Source organism: Hippopotamus amphibius, chromosome 17 (genome assembly GCF_030028045.1).
Source record: "Hippopotamus amphibius kiboko isolate mHipAmp2 chromosome 17, mHipAmp2.hap2, whole genome shotgun sequence".
Taxonomy (NCBI): Eukaryota; Metazoa; Chordata; class Mammalia; order Artiodactyla; family Hippopotamidae; genus Hippopotamus; species Hippopotamus amphibius.
The window spans coordinates 52,305,172-52,322,646 of record NC_080202.1 but is presented as its reverse complement, the minus strand read 5'-3'; the positions used below and the strand labels follow the sequence as shown (position 1 = coordinate 52,322,646).

Below are 17,475 nucleotides of genomic sequence, written 5' to 3'. Positions count from 1 at the left end.
TCCAGGGATCTCTGTCTTTGTTAGCTCAAAGGCAAGCAGGCCCTGTGCCAGGACAACAGCAAAATCCACTGACTGGGTGGCACCATCTTACTTGGGAAAAAGCGAATGAAATCCTTAATGTATTGCTTTTCTCCTTAAAGAACTGGCAAGAAGGTTACAAGTGAAACTAGCAGCTTGATCTGAGACTCCAAAGGATAAAGCAAGAAAAGACCAAGTTCTCAGGACAAAGTCTCTTAAAGAATCACCATTTAGGAAACGGTCCAGTTGATAAGTACCTAGAGCGTACTTGTTAGGTGCAAACACCAGCAGAGCCTGGTCCAGGCCTGACAGCATGTGCATGCGACCAGTGGTCCCAGCGCATGAGGGCTACATGGATGAGTTGCTCTGCCCAAGATCTAACAGCCAGTAGGCACAGAGGGCAGGTGGAACACCGGGTCCATCCACATCAGACTCAGGATCTCAGCAGCAGGACTCCTGCATTCTGCTCCTCCACAGCCCTGGTGCCCAGGGTGGGCACCAGCTCCACTTCCACCCTCCTGAGGACCTGACAGCAGACCTGCTCCACGCGAGATATGCCATCTCCAGCTCAACGGAAAAATGAAAGCCAAGCTCACAGGTCTCAGGGACCACAAAATCCTTTTCCCTAGACTGGGGTGTTATGCTAGTACTTTGTTATTCAGAGTCTCTTCCCTTGTTGGCAATTTCTTGGTTCACTGATACATTTTTCTGAGTAATGCTGGAAGCAAACAATCTCCTATGATTAAAACATTTGTTTAGGGAAATTCCCTGGTGGTCCAGTGGTTAGAATTTGGTGATTTCACTGCTGGGGCCCAGGTTCAATCCCTGGTCAGGGAACTAAGATTCTGTAAGCCTCATGGCACAGCCAAAATAATAATAATAATAACAATAATAAAAAAATAAATTTTAAAAATAAATAAAAACATTCGTTTAAGAAGCTGAATAGTGCAGGATCCTGACCCAACAAATACAAAACTGTATTATGAAGCTACAAAAAATAAAGGATAAATAGATTATGGGTTTCAATGTAAAATTAAATCATAAAAGCACTAAAAGAAAATGTAGGTAAATATACAGCTTTGAGGTAAAGAATTACTTCCTAGTTATGATGACAAAGGCAGGAATTACAATGAAAAAGGATTAAGGTATCTTTGAAATTAGGAAATGTTACACCTTACTTTGTATGAAGACTATAAAGAAAATGATATCTTGGCATGTGTCTGCAACATATGACAAAGAGTTAACGTATAAAAACCTCACAAACGAATGCTAAAATGATGAATCACCTTACAAACACCTCAGGTCACAGAGGCAATTCATAAAGAAAACACCAACACACACAGGAGACTTGGGACAGAGGGAGTGCAGAGCGTGGGATCCTGAGAACAGGGCCAACCCAGGCAGGCAAGCAGACAAGCAAAGGGCTGGTCTGCGACACAGTCTGTGTGTGTAACTGCAGCCTTCCTGGAGGAACTTTGGGAGACCACGTGAAACCCTTGAAATATATGTTATCCTTTCACAAAACGACGCTGGTGGTTTTCTTCGAATGTCCCAAGTAACTCAGCAAATACATGGAGTGAGCTCCGGGATGAGCCGCAAAGCACTGATGGTACGTGCCAGACGCTGGGACAAACCCATGTCAGGCTGAGGACAGGTCTGTAAATGATGGCTGGGACAGAGAGGACTCCACGGGCCCCCAGAGAGCACCAGTCCCCTCCACAGCTGCGACAACCCAGCTGCCTACATGCTCTCTCCTCCCTGCTACAGCCACCTGCCAGCTCTTCCAACTCCTCAGCACTGAGCCCATAACCACCCTTCATGCCAGGAACCCACCCTGCTGCCCCTCTGCCTGGGCAGCCGCCAAAACAGCAGTGTTCCTTGGGGTCTCTCCAAGACCCTCTTTGTCCACTGAACAGACTGTTTCTCTCCTCTACTTCCAAGACTTTAATTTGGGGTTTCTGGAGAGATAACCCTGAAGAGGCACCTCCCCCTTCCGTCCCACCACATCAAACTTCAAACATGGGCACCTGAACTCGCTCTGCACCCCCTGCTCTCACTGCTACTCAGCAAGGTTTACAACTCCAGCACCCACCACTCACCCAAACCAGAGACCCAGTTCCAACCTGGCCTCCCTGGGACTGCAAGGCCTGTGGGGCTCTCGGCTGCAGGACACCCTCTCCATCCCCAAAGGCTATGGGGAGCAGACACATGTCACCCGGACTGCGGCACCAGCCTTCTCACCGGCCCCTGGACTCTGTACCCAGGATGAATCTTCCACACCAGGGAGCTCCCTCCCCACAGCCTGGCCTCAGCTCCTCCTGCCGCACCTCACGCTGGATGGCAGGCCCACCGCATGTCTCTCTCCTGCTGCCCCTTCTGGCATTTGACACTCATGTTGCTGCAAAAGCCTCCTGCCTCCAGACCCCTCTTCATGCCACATCCAGCAAGAACATTCCAGAACCACCTTCCATCTTTCTTTCTGTGGCTTCTCATCACCCACTAGCCCCATCATACGCACACTCCAGCTAGACTGAGCCTTGGACCCCTGGATGCACTACGCCCTCTCCACGTGTGGCCCCCAGATGGGCTTCCTGACCACCTGGTTAATTTCCATGCCACAATGGACACCTCAACAGCCGCCAACAGACCTCCTGGAAAGAGAGGACAAGTGTGACTCGCTCATCACTGTAGCCCCGGGGCTGGGCAAGGCACCCGGCACCCTAACCACAACTCTACTGAGTGCAGAGGCCTGTGGTCCCAGGGGCGAGGCCTTGTCAATGTCCACGTGCCCATGCGTGCACAGGGGGTGCTGGAAGGACAGGTGAAGGCAGGTGTTGGGGTGTCTATTTTCTCATTAACCTGTAATGCCTGATTTTCCATAATAAACATATACTTGATTTCACATTTATAAAATGTTTTGCGAGTTAATATTTAGAAGGCTTGCACTCCTAATGCACACAGAACCATCCACCTCACTGTCCTGCTGCCCATCCCCGAGCGTCGCCTTGCCAGCTGCCTAGATCCTCGCTCTGAAACCCTCCTCTGTGTGCACCTCTCCCCACCTTTACAGGAGGTGCTCCCTGGCCATTCTTTCACTGGCTGCACGGGACTTCCCAGGACAGACAGATGAGAGCTGTAGACAAGGGTGGACGCTCAAGCTTTCCATCCCTGTCCTCTGTGTGAACACACATGAAAACGTGTGCAAAAGCACGCATTAACAGCTATAGGTGTGCCTTTAAAATACAGAAAGTTAATTAGGATTTTACTGTACATAAATACATTTTAAATTTTACATCATGAGTTTTATCCCATATCTTCAAGTAATTTTCAAACACACATCTTTAGTGATCACAGAATATCCCATCATATACATGTATTATAATTTAATGCCCCTGTTACTAGAGTTTAAGATTGCTTTAAGTTTTTGTTACCACAGATAACACCATGATGAACAGCCTCAGACAAGTACGGGTTCATGTCCTGTTTACAAGGTATATGTTAAATCCAACACCAAAGCCCACAGGAGGACTAAAGGATTACTTAAATGTTTGCTTTCATAGATCTCTTTGCTCAAACTGATATTTTCCTGAAACGTATGAGAAATGAGTGTCTCAAATCCTACAGGGCTATAAACAATCCTGGGAAGCCCTTCCAGCCTGCTCTCACTAATGGGCGAGTAAGCAATCTAAGAAAACAGCAGCATGATTAAGGAAATAACACATGTTCCACGACAAAAGGGAGCTCTATTCTTTTTTTTTTTCAGTTTAAATTTATTTGTTTATTTATTTATTTATTGGCTGTGTTGGGTCTTCGTTGCTGCATGGGGGCTTTCTCTAGCTGCGGAGAGTGGGGGCTACTCTTCGTTACAGTGTGTGGGCTTCTCATTGCAGTGGCTTTTCTTGTTGTGGAGCACAGGCTCTAGGTGCGTGGGCTTCAGTAGTTGTGGCACGTGGGCCCAATAGCTGTGGCTCGTGGGCTCTAGAGTGCTGGCTCTATAGTTGTGGCACATGGGCTTAGTAGCTCCACAGCATGTGGGATCTTCCCGGACCAGGGCTTGAACCCATGTCCCCTGCGTTGGTAGGCGGATTCTTAATCACTGCACCACCAGGGAAGCCCCCTGAGAGCTCTATTCTTAAGGGCAAGAAACTTACAACAAGACATGGAAATAAAAAGCAAATTTCCAACCTTATAAAGGGCACTACAAAAAAAACTAAAACAAAAAAACCCAGAGCAAACTCATAGTTAATGATGAAATTCCAAAAGCACATCCTTTACAATTAAAAACCAGACAAAAGTCGGGGTAGCGCAGTGGTTAAGAATCCACCTACCAATGCAGGAGACATGGGTTTGATTCCTGGTCAGGGAACTAAGATTCCACATGCCGCAGGGCAACTAAGCCTGCAAGTCACAACTACTGAGCCTGCATGCTGCAACTACTGAAGCCCACAAGCCTAGAGCCTGTGCTCTGCAACAAGAGAAGCCACCTCACTAAGAAGGCTGCGCACTGCAATGAAGAGGAGCCCCCACTCACCACAACTAGAGAAAAGCCCGCACACAGCAACGAAGACCCAATGCAGCCAAAAATAATAAATTAATTAAAAAAACAAAAACAAAAACAAAAAACCCCAGACAAAAGTGCTGATCACTGAACATTATTTCAGAAGCCTTAGCCAGCACAAGGAGCCAAAATGAAGGGAAGGGAGAAACAGAACTGTCACTCCTGGATAATACACTCATCTGTGTAGAGAACCCAGAACACACATACAAATTAGAACGAGTAACAGATAGCTGAACTGCCAAATAGGTAGTTTTCAGAATATGCAGAAACTATAAAATACCTAGGAACGATCTAACAAATGATGGACAAGACCTTCAAGGAGAAAAATCCTAATGTTCTGAGAGACGTCAAAGGACAGGAAACAAAGGGCGGCATCATGCAGACTGCCGGTGGGGGAGGGGGTGTGCGCGGCGATGACATCTGGGCAAGACATGCTTGTTTTGTGCAATCTGCAGGCCAGTTCTGAAGTCTCCATGAAGGAGTGGAGGGTCAGAAACAGTCAGAGCTTGGGAAGAAAAGCAGGGCAGGGCTGCGATGGCTCGGGAATGAAGAGTAAAGTTACGGTGACTCGGACAGTGTGGTGCTGCTGCTGGCTGAGGAACACCAGCCAGTGGACAGGAGGGCGGACAGAGACACGGCCACAATCATGGAGACGACTGGTAATGGAGAGGCACCACAGATCAACAGAGAAAGAAGAGGACTTTCCCAATAAATGATGTTCAGACAGTATATGACTAAAAAAATTAAGAAGGAAACTGGGCCCCTTTCTCACACCATACATCTAAATAATGCCAGGTGGACCAAGAACCCAAAGCCTTAGAAAAGATAACAGACTTCTTTTATGATTCAAAATCCCAAACCATAAAGACACGGCTCAGGAAGCTAAGCCCACGGAAATGCACATCTTCCGCCTCAGTGACACCTCGGCAATGGAAAGGCAGAGGTGCCACACGCCTGACTAACAGGGTTAGAGGCAGGGAGGAAAAGACAGAACCACCCAGGGAAGAACAGGAGACAGACACAACAAGCACGCCACAGGAGACAGGAAGAGCCAGCAAATGAAGAAGAAGGAGCCTGGCCCCACTTATGATCAGGACGGCACAATTACGGCTCAAGCAAGTGCCCCATGGGTGCCTGAGTGGCGAGCGGGACCTGGGCCCAAGGCTGCAGAGCGTGGTGGTTCACACAGCCTTCTGCTCACAGCGGGCACATGCTGAGGTGACACAATGGCCAGACACAGGGTATCAGGCCACACCGGGGTAAGTGGACACAGCCCATCTCCAAGGACAGAAGAGCACAGTTTTGGTCTACAGAGTGCAGCAACATGTAAAACTCGAAACACCTAGTTTAAGACAACACACAGGAGGTAAAACTAGAAGAAAAGCAAGAAAGCCGTAGTGCACCCCCAAAGGTAGTGCCCCCCCCCTCAGATGGGGCAGAAAAGGAGACAGAAGCAGAGAGAATGATCCAGCAGCTTCAGAGGCCACAGGAACAGTCTGATCCTTAACTCTGGGGTAGAGACTCAGGATTGGTATTTCCGCTTTTTTTAAATTCCTTAAACATGTTTTATAAATAATCTGCCATATCTACTCAATATTTAATTTTTAAAACTCTGAAAAGAGAAAGAGATCGCAGCCCGATGCCCCTGGAGGAAATGTAGTCATGCACACTGAGCACACCGGGGCTGCGCAGGCCTTTGCGGCTACTGGGGAGCGTCTCTCCACGAGGACGCCAGGCCCCGTTATGGCCCCCAGACCAGCGAGCTGTCCCCAAAAGGCTCAGGACAGGAGCCAGCAGGACCACCAGGTCTCAGGGTCTGAAAATGAGTCAAAATGTAGATTCTACATTCCATAACAGTGCCATACAAACACACACTGGTTGCCAGTGTGATGTGATTGATGTGTAAATGTTTAATAATGGTTTAAAACTAATGATTCTTCAAAGTATCTGATGTCCACACAGGGTTTGTGTGAGGGTGAGATCTGTGTTATCAAGCCAGATAATTGTTATTAAACCCCACAGGAGGGAAGAGACAAGAGGAGTTTCTAAACAAGGCTCTTTGGAAATATTTCCTTTCGAGACTGATACGGAGAATCTTTTCCCAGAGCTCCTTACTGTTCCCAAATCTGAGGGGTCATCTGAGCAAGCTGTCAGAGGCCAGCTTCACTCTGTCCCTCCACTGCCACCACCCAAAAGGAGCAGATAAGACAGCAAGGCCTGCCTTCTGCAGAGAAAAGACAGACCTCTCACTACCTATTGAGCCGGGCTTCCTGGCTCAGTGACAGTCCCCACCCCGAAAGCCCTCAGTCCACGCAGCAGCACTGATTCAGAAACAGAAGAAAGACCTTCATTCCAAAGAGCTGAAGAGGAGACCAGGAGCAGGGACAAGACCCTCAGGCCCGGCGCCTTTCCTTTATACATCACCCACTGCCACAGACACCCACAGCAGGGACGATCCAGCTCCAGAAGGGGTCTCGGCCCCACTTCTGATCCCTGAGGAGGTGAAGTCTTTGTCTCAATCAGGTAGTCTCCAGCCTCCAAGTGACCAACAGGATGAGGCCCTGGAGCCCCTCAGCTTCTAGGCTCTCTCCTGGGTGTCTGGCGCATCCCACAGGTAGTAAAGTGCACGCATACCACTGACTGCTATCTGGCAATGAAAAGAATGAGGTACTGCAGGCTGCAAGCATGGAGGAATCTTGAGACATGACAGTAAGTGATGAAAAGTCAGTCACAAAAGACCATACACTGTCCCATCAGGGAAACCTCAGAGAAAGCAGATCAGTGGTTGCCAGGAGTTGGGAGGATTGGGGCCTAACTGCTTAAGGATGTAGGGCTTCTTTCTTGGGGACAAAAATGTTCTAAAATTAGGTTGTAGTGATGGCTACACAACCCTGCGAACATCCTAAGAGCTCCTGAGCCGGGCACTTTAAATGAGTGAATTATGTAGTATGTGAATTGCATCTCAATAAAGCTATTTAAAAATGCAGACTTGGGGACCTCCCTGGTGGTCCAGTGGCCAAGACTCCATGCTGTCAATGCAGAGGGCCCGTGGTCAATCCCTCGTCAGGGAACTAGACCCCGCATACCACAACTAAAGATCCCACGTGCCGCAACAAAAATCCCACACGTGGCAGCGAAGATCCTGCATGCCTCAACTAAGACCTAGTGCAGCCAAATAAATACTTAAATAAATATAAATTAAAGAAAATTTTTTAAAAAATAAGTAAAAATGTAGACTTGTTGGAACAATAAAAACAACAAAACAACGACTAGATGTGCGCATGTTAACATAAAAAAATTGCTGAAAGAATCAAATCATTTTAAAGAAATTGGATCTTCATTCTTTCTGGGTTTTCATTGCTTGCCTACTTTGTTTCCAGGCCCCGTCTGCCAGCAGGTCTTTGTGGCCTAAGTGCAGTGAGACTGCGAGCAGCCCTGTCAACCTAGAACTCTTTACGCAGTGAAAATATTCTTCAGAAATGGAGACAACATATTTCTTAGACATACAAAAGCAGCCATGCACTATATGAAATATTAAAGGCGTCCTCCAGGCAGAGCGGCGCCAGATGGAAACCAAAGCTGGCCCTGGATGGGGAACAGGCGGAGTGCCTGACTGTGACCAGGAACAACTCCCACGAGAAGGATGGGAGCCGTGTCACTAGTCCCCTGGGGAAGCACCCAACTCCAACTAGTTCAAACCAGATGACCGTTTTCAAAACAGTCGTTTTTACAGCTTTCACAGGAAACAAAGGTTTAGAAATGGACAACTGCTTGTCTAAGTTGTTAACCTAAACTTGGGTCCCCTCAGGAGAGCCTAACTTCTGCCAAGCAGCTTCAACCTTCACTCCTGCTGAGGCCCTGACGGCACCATTCCTTCTTGTCAGAAACTGAAACAGTCTGTGTTGCAATGGCTTCACTTGTGTTGTGCACCCCAAACCCAGTGTGTCATCCCCACTTCTGCTTACAAGCCCTAACACCACAGAAGCCTGAGTAGCTAACAAAAGCCCTGGAAACACCACGGATTCTCCTATCTACAAGCTGGGCTCCAGACGACCATGGCTGACCAACGGCTCTTATGGCCAGAATGCACCAATACTAGTAACGTCCAGGACAGGTCAGCGTCCACAGTGCTCTCCATCCACTTCTCTCTCTCGGTACCACTGCATTTTTACCTTATAAAACACATCAGGCACGTACTGCTCGCTGCTGGACTCCTTGGCGTAGCCGAGCTCAGGGGCATCCTTGCAGGGCAGCAGGCACTCGTCTCGGACCAGTGCCATGCACTGATTGGATACCTGGTACCCTTCAAAGTGGACCTGGTTGTCGGGGCCACCTGCAAGAGAGAGACCTTCAACGAGAATCCACCGAAGGACATTCAAAACAAGTGTCATTATTCACCTCAAACCTGGAGAACCAACTCTCATGAGTATGTCTTGGGTAAGAATCAAAAATGTTCGACAGTTTTACAAGAACCTTGGGCACAAGGCCTTGAACACAGGGTATGGAGATGCCATTGCAGCTCCTCAAACAGGCCCCACCAAAGACATTCTTTCTCAAAATCGGGAAGCAAGACTGTTAAACCTTCTCCAATACCCGCCCAAAAGCATACTTGGGCTCCTGATTTTTAGTAACACAGAGATGTGAACAACAGAGCCCTGCGTTTCAGCAAACTCTGTTCTTGAGTGAATGTGGGGAGACAAACAGGAGTGGATGGGTGAAAACGGAAACCTTTCCCAGAAAAAACGATGCTATCTGCACAGTATGGAGGGCAGCCCTGACCTCAGACATCTGTGCAGTCGGCACATCCAGGAGGAATGGACCCCGCCGCAGCACCTAAGAGGCCACTCTCCCTGCACTGAGCCCTGCCCTCCACACCTTCCACTCCAACCTCTCTCAGGCTCTGCTCCACAGAAATCTGTAGTAGGGCTTACAGTTCGGGACGAGGGTAAAACCTGTGGAAGAGGTCAGGCAGGACTGAGCACATGGGTTATTTTCTTCCCCTGCAGAATGAGGGTGACACTCTGATAACTGTAACAGCCATCACTTTTATGGCTTCGGAGAATTTTTTAAAATCCTCAATATCTCTATCTTAGTTTCTTTGACAAAAACAGAATAAGTTACTGATCAGGAAACAGAAATTTTATCTGTCTGGCTTTCAAACATTTACCAAAAAGCAGATCTGATGGCCAAGCAACCAAAAACGTGAAGGACAGGGCAGAGTCAGCCTCTGAGGGACAAACAGGGCCATGCATCTGCTCGACTCTGCACACCAGAGGCCAACAACAGCTGGCTTCCAAATGCTGTGTCATGCTGGGCTCCAAAGGCCTGGTGGACAGCCAAGCCTAGCATCTTCTCTCTGGCCCTCAACTCACACACTCGGGGGAAGTGGCCAGGCCCGGACAATGACTGCTAACTAAGGTCAAGGCAGCAAACACAGGGCATGTATCCCTCCAGTGCAACCCAGGGAATGAACATCAGAGCACAATGAGTGTGAAGTTCAGGAGCAAAGAAGGTTGGGAAGGAACACAAAGGAGCCGCCCTTGGTGTGTGCACTGTAAACCTGCGCTAGTTTTGAGACTGATCTGGCCTGTGAGAACCAGGGAAAAATGGAAAGCAGTATTTGTAAAAGTGAAGGTTCTTAAAAAAAAAGCAAACTCAGTCCATAAGGATAGTCTCCAAAGGCAGAGTCACTGACAGGAAGCACAAGCTCTCCTTTCCATGCAGAAAAGCAAGAAACCAGGTCCTGAGGGGTTCCCTAACCTTGCTGGAAACCTGGTACCATTCCAGAGCCGAAGCAGGCCAAGCTGGTTACCTCTCATTCCCTTCCCAAATCAGTCCATCAGGAAGTCCACCGTGTGATGGAAAGGGGCTGTGGTAAAGGACTCGGCTGCTACTGAGTCTGAGACTCCAGAAAGCAACGTGCATAGCTGAGAAATGGGTGCAAGTGTGCCAGGTGACCGAGACACAGACACCAGCATCGTGGCAGGGAGTTTAAACTCAGACTCTGTGATGAACCTCCTTCCACAAGCTCCTTCACGTGCATGTGAGCAAAGCTCACACATAACCACCACTCTTTTCCCCTAAAGGCCTTAAGCTAGAGAAGTTCCTAGGAGGGGTCACAGACACAGGGCCCCCACACCCCAGCCAGCACCTGCGCCCACGGCGTCAGCAGCAGCTGTGGGGAGCACTGCCAGAAGCGTGACCATGGAATCACCACAAACCCCAGGACACAATGGCCGGTCTCCTGGGAGATGGCCATAAACACACAGGCTTGCTCCTTCCCATCCCAGGGATTAGGGTCTCGGGGATGGGACTTTGGCAAGGGCATTTCAAACAGTTCCCCAGGGAACCAACATGCCCCTGGTCAAGAACCACTGATGCAGGGGAGAAGCACACTCTGTCTGGAGTGAGATCTCTGACACTTTGGATAGCCACCTTCCATCGCTGCCCCCTGGGAAAGGGAAAGGAATTATGAGTTGGAGCACTACCAAGAGGGACAAATCAACACAGACATGAAAGGACACTAACTGCAGATCTTATTATAAATTAAGTGATTTACTGCCTTATAGTTCTAAAATCTTTCAGTAAAGTCCCAATTTCAGAGGCAAACATTCCATGGACAATCTATAATTTCCAAATTCCCAACAAGAGGTATGACCCAATAACTGAAAGTACAGGCAGTCCCCTAGGTGGAAACTATTTATAATTCTAAACATGCACCAGTCCTTTGGGCCCATTGAATAATTCCCCATAGAAACAGTAATTAAAGGGGTTAGGTTACTATGGGAGCCCATGGAAGCCTAAAACAGCAGTTCTCACAAGTAGCGGTTCTGGAAATCTGTGGAGGTGATTTTTGGTTGTCTCAACGAAGGGAGCCAGGGTGGGGCGGGGGCTGCCAGTTTTGGCAGGCTAGAATCAAAGATGCCAGACATCCTCCTGTGTTCAGGGGAGTCCCACGCAATAAGGAACTGTTCCACATCCCATGTAGCCTTGAAATGTCCTCTGCACACTCCTGTGAGCAAAACCCCTATTTGTGATGACCTGGGATTAGAATCAATTGTATTTTATACACAACCACAGAAACAAACATACACACAGCTTTAATACACAGAGAATCCTCTAGGCGCACGATACCACATAAGCTAGGAAGGACCCTGCTTGGCTCAGAGTTCCATGGATTGCTACTGAGTGTCTAAGAACCACGTCGCTGATGCCTGCACAGGGCCTGCCCCACAAGGCTGGCAGCTCCTGCTCCTCCACTGTGCTGTCCTCTGCAGGTGTCAGTCACCAAACATTGGCATGCAGAATGCTCCTTCACTACTATTTCTCTTTAATGTTATAGTCAGCCTACCACTCTGTTTTCTTGTTTAGAATCAGGCGTGTGGGCAGGTATGTTATCTATGAATTTTGTTTTCTGGACAGTAAAGAGGTGTCACAAATGTTCTAAAGAGTGAGTGTCCAGTCTGATAGGTTTGAGAACTACTAGCCTAAATGCCTGGACCCAGAATATCAGCCTAAATGAAGGGGCAGGGGTTTACGTGATGCAGGGAATAGAAAGAGAACACTTTCCTCCCCTTCGTCAAATAGAAAGCTGGCTTGGCAAAATTCTGATTATGTGAAACATGTCTCTTCTCTGCCCTCCTCCTTGGCTTCTGCTGCCCTGAGCGCTCTCATCATAACAGGCCCCTTGCCCCATCTGCCCCCATGGAAGGACTCTACGCTACAGAATTACTTCTTCCGCTAATCCCAGGCCAAACTCCCATCCACTTCCTTAAGCACCTGACCCCAATAATTCACGCTAACGTGTGAACAATGCAGCCATGGCCTCCCACGCCCCCAAAGTACATTCATTTCAAAAAGAAGGTGCTGGTCACTCTAAATGGGTCGCAAGTCAAATTGACCTTAAAAACTCAGACAGTATGAAAGAGGTTTTCCTTCATGGTTCCCATAGCGGTGGTAACAGGCTCAACTGGGATTTAACAGAAGATCTAGTTACTTACGTGGTTGAGCTGTTTGTAAACTGGCTTTTTGAACTAGAGGAAGCATGGTTACCATGAACGAACTGGATTATCATCTCTGTGATGACACAACCCAAGTCTTCGCAGGACAGAGGTTAGTGTTCACTTTAAAAAACTGACCAGAGATTGTTTTTGTGAGTTGGTTCTCCAAGTTTTAAATTCCTACTCCTTTTATTTATTTATTTTTATTTATTTATTTTTTTTACTTTGATAGTTTTTCTTATTGTTATTTCATCTTTTTTTTTTTTTTTTTAAATTTTATTTTTTTTGGGGGGGCCTACTCCTTTTAAATCATATGGTCTTATGCCTGGCTTTTTTCTAGGACAGCATCTCTAGTAAGTTATAAAAGATTTGGTGGCACTTTTTTTCACAGGCCACAATCTTTTGTTACAATGTATTCACAATGTACATAACATGTAATATGATATACACAATATCTCACACACACACACACACACACACACACACACACACACACACTCACCGTTCCCAAAAACAGCTTTATGGAAGAGGTTTCTTAAAATGACACTCCCAGTCATAAATAAAAAAGTAACAGAAACAGTAAATCCCTTTTCTCCTGCATAGCCAGACAGAGTCACCCTTGGTTACTGGAAAGGGGCAAAGGTAGCCCAGAACTTAGGTCCAAAACCAAGTGAACTTGGACTGAGGCCAAGGGAGTGGACTAGAGGAGGGCTACACTGAAGCCACGATTCTAGTAGTTTTGTTTGATGCTGAGAAGTTTGGGATTTTTGCCACAAACCAAAAAGAAGAATCTTATGTTTCACAGGCCCACTAAGAAAATCTGTTCTGGGGACTTCCCTGGTGGTCCAGTGGTAAGACTTCGCACTGCCAATGCAGGAGGCACAGGTTTGATCTCTCATTGGGGAACTAAGATTCCACATGATGCGCAGTGTGGCCAAAACATATTAACAAGGTAGTAATATTTACAATATAACTGCCCCCATTTATACCTGTAGCCACTGCAGTAACAAACTTGGATCCAAAATGTCCATCTGGAGAGAGTCGACATATGTTAGGATGCTTATTTTGGAAGTCTCCTGCAGTGATACATTCTTCTGAACTCAGGAAATAGGTGTCCTAAGAAAAGAGAACCAGCATATCAAGTTTTACAGCACTGTGTCAAAATATATTTCTATTTCTTCTTTAGAAAACATTAAGAACTAAATTATGACACATCATACGTCAAACCACAGTGAAGCAAGTACCTACACTTTCTGACTGTTACCAACTCCTCACAGAAAACCACATGTAACCAGTAATGCCAAAAGCACAAGGCAATCCACTTCATGGGCTGAACTCCAAAAAGCAATGGTTTATAAAGGTAAAGTGAGTTTTGATCCCTGAGACAGAATGAGCAGACCCAGCCTTAATTTATCAAGAATGCTGTGTTGAAAATAACATGGTCTAAAAGCCAGGGTGAGCTGTGCAGAGATGCCCGAGGGTGAGGCCCAGAGCTGGTCCACAACAAGCTCCAGCCAAGCAAGCATCCCCGCCCCATCTCACCTTATTTCGACTATATCGAACTGTACCCTTTCGGGTATCTTCTGAGACAAGGTCTGTAAATATCCAGCCAACCTGCATAAAAGAGAAAAATACCTCCTGAGCCTCTCCCTGAAACAGGTGATGAATGTCTTCTAGCTTCTGCCCAGAGAGGAGACTCCTGGGAGCCAGTCCTTTCCTTCTAGGTGAGGCAGCTCCTCAGCTAAGTCATCGTCCACACCAAGGCTCTCAAACTCTACTCAGCTGACACCGGCCGTCCTCCCCCTGGTGCTGCTGGGTGGAGATGAGGACAAATGAGCAGAGCTCATTTATTCATTAGAAAAAGTCTTCTCAGCACCACCTCTGTGCCTAGCACTGTGCTAGGTGCAAGGGACCCCAGGATAGACAAAATTAACAGAACATCAGTGAGAGGGAATTTACACTCCAGAGAGGAAGACAGATAACGAGCAAGCAAATAAAGACAATGTCGCTGCGGATGCTGGGGCTTTCTCCGCAGACAGGAAGACATGCTCCCAGGAGGGTGTGCCTTAATGGGTGGGCAGGACACAGAGCCTGGCGTCAAGGTCCCCTCCGGCAGGAAGCAGGGGTCTTGCTCCTGCTGCTTCTTTCCTCCCCTGCTTTGAGGCAATCCTCAAGAGGCATGTCTGGCAGATTTAAATATAAGAGTCCCTGAACTGGGATCCTTTTGTGGGCACCCAACAAATATAAGCGAGGCTTCAAAACGTGCTGAGCATGCACCTGACCTTGTGCAGTTGTGAGTCCGGTCCCAGACTAGGCCTGGCCATACCACCCACCTGGATGTCCCCAACACAGAGCCGGGGTCCCCCCTCAAGGCCAACAGAAGGCTTCAGTACCTTCCTCAGGCCAAGTTTGGCAGCAATTTCATCAACCACCTCAGCCTTTGGGTCTTCAAGAAGCTCCAGGCTATTCTGTGTACCAATCTGTGGGGGCATTAAAGAGAGAAGATGGATTTAGAGGAGGGGTTCAGAAAAGCAGCACAGGGGGCTTCCTTGGAGGCAGTTAAGAATCTGCCTGCCATTCAGGGCACATGGGTTCGATCCCTGGGCCGGGAAGATCCCACATGCTGCAGAGCAACTAAGCTCCTGCACCACAACTACTGAGCCTGCACTCCAGAGCCTGCTCGCCACAACTACTGAGCCCACGTGCTGCAACTGCTGAAGCCCACGCACACAGAGCCTGTGCTCCAAAACAGAAGCCACCACAATGAAGAGCCCTTGCTCACCACAACTAGAGAAAGCCCGTGTGCAGCAACAAAGACCCAATGTAGCCAGAAATAAATAAATAAATAATAAAATAAATCTTAAAAAAAAAAAAAAAAGGCAAAGCAGAACAGGGACTTTCCTGGTGGTCCAGTAGTAAAGAATCTGCCTTCTAATGCAAGGGACACAAGTTTGATCCCTGGTTGGGGAACTAAGATCCCACATGCCATAGGGCAACTAAGCCCACGTGCCACAACTACTGAGCTGGTATGCCTCAACTACAGACCCCGCGTGCCGCAAACTACGAAGCCCACATGCTCTGGAGCCCACACACCAAACCAGAGAGAGAAAACCGAGCATCACAACTAGAAAGAAGTCTACACACTGCAGTGAAAGAAATTTTTTAATTAAAAAAATATAATAAATTAAAAAATATATATAGAAAAAGAAAAGCAGCACAGCAGCACTGCTCCATTTCTGGCTCAGGTGTCACAAAGGCACACCAATCTCCCCTTTGCCAAAAAGGAGAGTTGTAGCAGCAGAAAAAGCTCAACCAGATAACACAAGCCAAGCCCTCCAGGCTCTTCCCTTCTAGGGCTGTGCTTTGCAAGATTCAGAGAAATGAAGAGGTGATGTTCAGGCTGCTTCATGTTAGCAGCTCCAAATGAAATGTGTGGCTGTTCAGGACAAGGGAAGGCTCTCTATGCCTTAAGGTCCCTTCGTTGGGGATAGAAGTTAGTTTCAAAACTCCCTTGGATAAATAGTTTTACTTCAAATAGGCTTGGCTAGATTAGGCAAGATTAGAGCTGTAAGGTAACATTCGTTACCAGAAAACAGCCTTGGAAAATTCATACACAGCTCCTGCAGGGAGAGTGCTTAGCTTCACAGGCAAGGCAGAGTGAGAGAGCGCAACAAATACACATACTCTAAGCTAAGGAAAGGGCACCTGAAATAGGTAACCTGCTGACTGATGGGCAGAGCGCTCAGGTCAGGGAGGGGGCTGGGGGGCGGTTGGCGCTTGGGCTGGCTCACATGCAACCTACACTGGCCATAGGACCCCACTTCCTGCAGTGGACAAAGCTTGCTGAAATCTTTAATCTGCACTGAAATGCAGCTCATAAGTTAAGCCTCATACCAAGCAGAAGACCCAGCTGTAGAATAGAAAAGTGAAGGTAACTCCACATTGAGTTATACTAATTGGGTATATCCTTGTAAATTAGTCAAATCCTGGCAAAACAACAAAAAAACTTTATGTTGCTGGGTATGACCCATATGGAGATCATTAATACCTCCAGAGCACAGGTCAAAACACAGACTCAGAACAAACCTAAGGATTTTGTTTCATGACATGTGGCAGCATGAGCTTCAACTTCCAATGAGCTGGAGGTTATTAGAGGTCAAGTGCTTCAACCTCCAAGATCCCCAATTTGGGAGCTCTGATGATGCTATTAGTAGTCTGGACACCAGAGGCTTCTGTTCTGATTTTCTGTTCAATCACACTCTTAACAGAACTGTTGAAATGCTTCATGAAAGGACCCTCCTCAAAACTGAATTGTAACGTCTTGTGCTTCCATAAGCAGCTCCCACTGACAGAGCACACTCAGCACCCAAAGGGTCAGACAAGCCACAACTAGAGAACCCATGTGCCGCAACTACTGAGCCTGTGCGCTCTGGAGTCTGTGTGCCACAACTAGAGAGCCTGTGCACTGCAACTACTGAGCCGTGCACGCCGCAACGGAAGTTCCCACACGCCACAACAAAGATCCCACGTGCTGCAACTAAGACTGACACAACCAAAACAAACACCCCAAAAAAACCCACCTCAAAAGATCTATTAATCGAAAAAAGACAGTTATGTGTGTAGCATAAGATAAAGATCTTGAGTAATTTTGTGACTCTAATTCCATAATTCCTGGGATAGCTCACTGTAGGCATGGGCAGAGGACATACAGAATCAACAGAGAGAGCGCAACTGTATGACACTTTTGGGGGAACTGACAAAAGTGGAATAGGATGGCAGATTAGATAAAAATATTGTATCGAAGTTCAATTTACTTAAGTTGCTCAATGTACTTGTTATGTAAGAAGGTGTCCTTATTCTTTGGAAATATACACTGAAATATTTAGGGGCCATGACCTT

General features: G+C 47.3%; 1 protein-coding gene across 2 annotated transcripts in view; it reads right to left on the bottom strand.

Annotated features, from left to right (window-relative positions):
- The window catches only part of NPLOC4 (NPL4 homolog, ubiquitin recognition factor), a 52,206-nt gene that overhangs the window by 13,206 nt on the left and 21,525 nt on the right, over window positions 1–17,475 (bottom strand). For both annotated transcript variants that reach the window (XM_057715186.1, XM_057715187.1), the window contains exons 9-12: window positions 14,970–15,056; window positions 14,119–14,190; window positions 13,566–13,692; window positions 8,749–8,909 (exon numbers count right to left, since the gene is read on the bottom strand). In XM_057715186.1, the coding sequence (XP_057571169.1) occupies window positions 8,749–8,909; window positions 13,566–13,692; window positions 14,119–14,190; window positions 14,970–15,056 (447 nt within the window). The remainder of the gene's footprint in view (window positions 1–8,748; window positions 8,910–13,565; window positions 13,693–14,118; window positions 14,191–14,969; window positions 15,057–17,475) is intronic.